Below are 6,000 nucleotides of genomic sequence, written 5' to 3'. Positions count from 1 at the left end.
ATGTAATCAATACATGAAATTTGTTTACAAATGGAAACCACAATTGTTGCCAGTAACAAAATAAAACAAAATATTTATGGCCCCCAAAGATGTATGATTCACACATAATTTATATCTTCCTAAGAATCTGTTCAGGCACCATTTATGCCTCATAGCAAAAAATTGTTTATAAAAAAATTAATATAAGAAGCATTACAACACTTTATAAATAATTTACAAAACATAATACAAAATTAGAAAACTGTTAAAAAAAATTACTGCACATGAATGGTTTTAAGACTGTGGGATGAACAACATTATTTTCTTCCAAGCTGGCAATTTATATTTATTTTACATTTTCACTTTCCTAGTTATATCCTTCCGATATGTACTTTGGAGCAGAAAGAGCTTATATAACCGCTGCCAGCATATTTTTAAACATTTAGCATCCTTCATACGCTGTTTGGTTAACTTTTCTTCTTGGGGAATGTTTTCTTTGCAAAATTTAGAGCAGTTCCTGGGAGAATCGGAAATTTGCTTTCGGGGCCAAGAGCGGCTGACCGCTCTGTTCCCAGGCTGGGGATGGCGGGGGCAGGCGGGAGGTGTCGGGGGCGGCTCTACAGGAAATCATGTCGTGGGCATTAGCCCTGGACAGCGCGGGTGGGACGTCAGGAGCGCCCGCTTCCAAATACTCTCCGTCTTCCCTGCTGGCTTCCGGGTGGTCTCCTGATCATTACATAAATTGAATTGTGGCTAGAAATTTAGCTCTGTTAGGTATAGGCGACATAGACGTATCCAAGGATATAGGTACTTATGGACAGAGTGAAAAAGAAAACCCAGAGGGGTAGATGTTGCGCTGTGAGATCCTCCCTCGCTGTATTCGCTTCACATGCACAGCTTGGGTAACCTTTCTTTTTTCTCCCCTCACAAAATTTACCTAGTTACTAAGATTTTTTTTCCCAGCAGATATTTATATGTCAACACTCGGAAAAGAGTCAATAACAATTTTCACTCTGCTCCTCATAAAAGCAATACTGAAAATATTCTTATACAAATCCCGCTGAAATTTAAAGCCTAAAATGCATTCATTGGATGTGAGCCCAGGCTGGAGTACTGGATCCTCAGGACTCTCCAGCCCTGACCTTTCAGAGCGCTCACATTCAGATGCAGTTTTGGGCACAGATGATGGTCTCCGAAGCCTTAAGACTGCACCAGCCATGCAGCAAATACCTCATTGTACAAGGCAAGTCTCACCAATAAAATAGTGAGGACCAGATTCAAAGCCTAGTGAAATCAATGGGAGTGCCTTTCTTTCACTAAGTTTTGGATATAGCCTTGAGTTCTTAAAAATATAACTGTCAGAGGGGTGTCATTTGAAGGCTCCAATACTTCAGAAGCATCCTTCAAAGTTCAAGGTAGACCAGCAAAAAATCCTTTACAACCATCCTGAAGTGAAGGAATGTAACCAGGAGCTATAGCAGCAGAATTTTTCCCTACAACCCTACAGTGAGCCAAACTGAAATCCCAGAAGTTAGCTTTTGGGAAGTCCTGATCAAGATGTAGCTTCTATCCTAATAATGGGCTGAACCACAAAGGCTGGAGCAGAGCTCAGCAGAAGATGAAAATTGCAGGTAGGTGTCACGGGTCAGTCCATAACCCCGTCCAAGACCTGCAATACTCTTCCCTTTTTCTGAGCCTTGCCGCTTTTGCAGGTCCAATGACCATAGTTTTTAGAAGATGCTTCTCCAATCAAAAAGGAAGCCACAGAGATAAGTTGTCTTTAAAGGAAAATCTCCTCACCTGAAACACCATGCAGGTGACCCACCTCTCTGTTCCCAAAGGATATTCAACGGGTTTCCCTATATCCTGATTGTTTAGTTTTGCCAGTGATCACAGCAAACACCGCCACAAACCCACCCTCCCACAGAAAAGTAGCAGTCAACAGGGCAGACATCAATATCAAGGTGACAAAAAAAAAGGCAGAAGGAACAAAGCACTACCATTGAAACAGTCCATAGTGACACATCGATCCAAACGTCCTCATCACTTCTTGGCCTGTCCTTTCATTTTCATCAGAATCTCAAGAAACTTCTTTGGCTATCAGACTTTGGAGAGAAATTGCTTCAAACAGAACCATAATATAGATGCAGTACTGAACCAAGTGTGCAGTTTATATTTATACTACAAAATGATTTTTGGTAACCTCTCCAGGTTCGTGGCCAAAGGACAGAGAAATCCCAAGCTACGCAGTTGACAATAAGCACAATGTTCAGCGCGGGCTGACAGTTCATCAGACACAATCCTAATCCTTCTTTGTCCTCTATTGCATTTCAGCATATCAATATAAAAGTGTCAGGTTTCACTTTGCTTTTTAAAAATCTTCAAACAGTACTGGGGTATATGGGTGCAGAGCTGGGAGTGGGGAGGCAGCAAAAGGAGTCAGAAAAAAAAAATCAAAAAATAGAAATGCAAACCAAGATTTACACCCTTGGAAGAGAAATATCAAATCCCACAAATCACAATAAAAATAAATTATTTTTGGCACCCAAACACTTGGAGATTGCAAAGCTGATAGAAAAGAAAAGAGAAAAGAGAAAAGAGAAAAGAGAAAAGAGAAAAGAGAAAAGTGAAAAGAGAAAAGAGAAAAGGAAAGGAAAGAGGAAAGGAAAGGAAAGGAAAGGAAAGGAAAGGAAAGGAAAGGAAAGGAAAGGAAAGGAAAGGAAAGGAAAGGAAAGGAAAGGAAAGGAAAGGAAAGGAAAGGAAAGGAAAGAGGAAAGGAAAGAGGAAAGGAAAGGAAAGGAATGGAAAGGAAAGAGGAAAGGAAAGGAAAGGAAAGGAAAGGAAAGGAAAGGAAAGGAAAGGAAAGGAAAGGAAAGGAAAGGAAAGGAAAGGAAAGGAAAGGAAAGGAAAGGAAAGGAAAGGAAAGAAGAAAAAAGAAAAGAAAAAAAGGAAGTGACCACTCTGGAATGGCTTTAACACCTGTTTCTACACACCTGCAGGGGGTGCAAACAAGAATGACAGAAATTAATCCTGTTGTTTCCATTTTTGTAAAATACAAATGTAAAAATTCATAACACAACTTCACACTCATAAAAGAGTACACTAACAATCTAGTTTGCAATGCCATGTTTCTGACTTTGGTTAATAGTTTTCATAGTGAATCAGCACTTGATACCTGAAAGGCTACAATCACTCCTCCAGGTGGCAGGCTTGTATTCGCTTTTAAACAGATAAAAGTTTTTTCTTTTTTTGTTTTTTTTTTTGTTTGTTTTGTTTTTCCTTAAAATGTGTTCACATTTTCATAGTATACAGAAAAAAAGTAAGCAGTTATTTGGTTTACTTTAAGTCCATTTAAAAAAAACTGGCTTTTTCTTTCTTTTGGAACTAATTCTACGACACACACACACACACTGTGTTGTGTATTTTTTTGTTTTGCGTTTATATAGGAAAACCCATGGACATTTATAAACTGTTCTGTCCTTCTTGTAGTTTTCTCAGTCTTTTACTTACAAGGGTGACGAGCAGGTATTTTCACAGAGTTCGAACGGTTACGTTTCTGTTGGTGCGGTTATTTTGTGTGTGGTTTGGTTTGGTTTGGTTTGGTTTTTAGGAGTTTTCTTCCAGCGAGTCTGTTAAGGGCTCCATAGGAACTGCTGTCGCAGGCTCGTGTTGTTTCAAGCGTTTAATTGTGTTCTTCAGTGCTTGCCTCTTATTGCAGAACCAAACTCTAACTACTTCGCGGTCATAGTTCAGTTTCTCGGCAATCTCTGTCATTTCCTGCCCAGAGGGGTGCGTGTTCTTCTCAAAGTGGGCATTCAAGATCTCAAGGGCTTGGGGCGTGAATGAGGTACGCCGCTTGCGCTTTTTGGATGGTTCGCTTCCGATAAACTCGGTAAGGTTCTGCATACCTGCTCGATGGCGGGCCTCAGCCTCAGCCATCCACCGCTCAAGCACCGGCTTTATCTTCTGGGCACTTTTAGGGGTGATGTCCAGCTTTTCAAACCTGGCAGGATACAAAAGGCCAGGGTTCAGTTTGGCTGTCAGACTGCTAGCTATAGTGTTCTCTTGGGCTTCCTGTGGTAGGAAAAAGTGGCTTCTCAGGATGGTGTGTCTGAGGGAAAATTGAGAAAGAAGAGTCTTACACTGATGCTCTGCCAGGGTGGGACTTCCTGCCTGCCTGACTACGTGACTGGCAGAGGTAACTTACAATGGATTACGAAAACTGTCAGATACGTATATATATATAAATATATAGATAGCTAGACATTTAAGCCAACACAAAATGAACACTGCGACAAAATTCGACGTATACTACATAATACAGGCTATAGCTTCAGTTTGCATATTTCTGACGACCTTCAAAACCCTTAAGGCTAAGCCTAATTACAGGAAATGACATCAAAGGCAATTTTTTTTTATCATCTCATCTTTGTGATTAGTCCTTTCGTTTCCCCTCCCATCCCATGTTGTCCAAACGCCACAGCTTTAATCATACAAACCACTGGCAGCTACTAGCCTTTGAATATCAGGTTTCCTTTCCTTTCATTTTTCAGCAATTTTCACTGTTTGCAAGTTAATACCATGTCCCTTTTCTGTGTCGGAAAAAGATTCCCTTAGCTACTGTGGTGTTCAGCTGAAACAGCTGGACACTTTGCAATTATCTTGACTACCGCCACAATGTGCTAAGACACACTCATGTTTTCCAGATGAAACCCAGCATAATAGTCTACTAATATGCTGTGGCACCAAGCTGGGTTTATTGTGGGATTTCTGCAAACTGTACCAGAATGATATCATTTCCTGTAAATGAGGTCTTCCATGTATCATTTTGCCATCAAAGGTCTTTCGCCAAACCAGATTTTACAAGTATTATAAAACATCTGGAAAAGCAGCCACACAAAGCTTTAATCCTTTCAAAAACAAGCAGAAGAGCTGAAGTCACATTTCAAGCTTTATATGTACTTGTTTCTTTCATTTGTCAAGTTCATCCTCTTAAGTCTTAATCCAGTTCCTCTGGTGCCACCCATTTGTATTTCTCCACTTTACCTATGCCCACCCTGCACCTTGCAGTATTTAATGTAGAAAGGCAGCTCGCCCAGTGCTGAAATGCCTCTGCCGCTGCTCATTACAACGTGCCTTGACGGTGAGATCGAACCAATGCCTTTGTGCAAAACAACTCAGTGACTGGAGTTGGCAATATTTACTGTCTATATTCAGCCAGGGGCAGCTGCAGAAAATATTCCAGCAGGAAACAATGCAGTTCTCACAAAGAACAAGGCAAGAAATAACTTCAAATAACACTCCAAAGAATTTATGACTGCTGCCCGGAAACCTATTGTGGTATTGACTGCAAGGTGTCCTTCCTTGGTGTCCAGTGATATTTCAATCTGCAGTTTATGTTTTAGAACATTTTGTGTCTAGTTAAGAAAGTGCAGGTTTTCTGCAGGCAGAGCACATCAGCAAGGTGGTATATTGGTGATATGCCCTGTAAAGGGCACTGGGAGACTCTGCTTGTGCCTCCGAGTTGGTCATTCAACTTGCTTATCTTTCTGCCCCTTGCATTACGCTGCAATTTGCAATAAAATCTCCTTGTCACCATTAAAAGAAAAACAGAGCCTACTGTTCCTGAGGAACAGCATACTGCCACTGAGGTGGCTTGTCTGGATGCTTAGCAAGAAAGGTACAGTCATAGCAAATTATTACACTCCCCAAATGATAGCCATTTGGGAGCTTAAGAAAGTAAAACACTACAACGTTGCACATATTGGGACCAGCTTCTACATCTGGTCCTCATGTTCTGAATAACTGGCTCCTCAAAGGAGCTCTCCATAGAAGGACTTCACATTCTGGTTGTTAGCTATATTTGTGTTCCAATTTCATTTTTATTTGGATTTTCTTAACAACAGACTAGTGGGGAACCCCCTCCCTTAGTTAAATTCAAACCATCCCCAGTGTTTTTTCAGCTGTAAGGTAGATGGAAGAAATGTGAAGACAACAAACTAGACATAAGCAAAGGAAACT

At 40.7% G+C, this 6,000-nt stretch overlaps 1 protein-coding gene across 1 annotated transcript in view; it reads right to left on the bottom strand.

The window, feature by feature from the left end:
* Positions 1-3,585: 3,585 nt before the first annotated feature.
* POU6F2 (POU class 6 homeobox 2) overlaps positions 3,586-6,000 on the bottom strand; it is a 314,168-nt gene continuing 311,753 nt past the window's right edge. Inside the window, exon 10 of the mRNA XM_062567913.1 lies at positions 3,586-4,090. Within this exon, the coding sequence (XP_062423897.1) occupies positions 3,586-4,090 (505 nt within the window). The remainder of the gene's footprint in view (positions 4,091-6,000) is intronic.

The sequence above is a fragment of the Rhea pennata genome, chromosome 2, assembly GCF_028389875.1.
Source record: "Rhea pennata isolate bPtePen1 chromosome 2, bPtePen1.pri, whole genome shotgun sequence".
Lineage (NCBI taxonomy): Eukaryota > Metazoa > Chordata > Aves > Rheiformes > Rheidae > Rhea > Rhea pennata.
The sequence above is the reverse complement of the archived record's forward strand: the minus strand, read 5'-3'. Positions and strand labels throughout refer to the sequence as shown.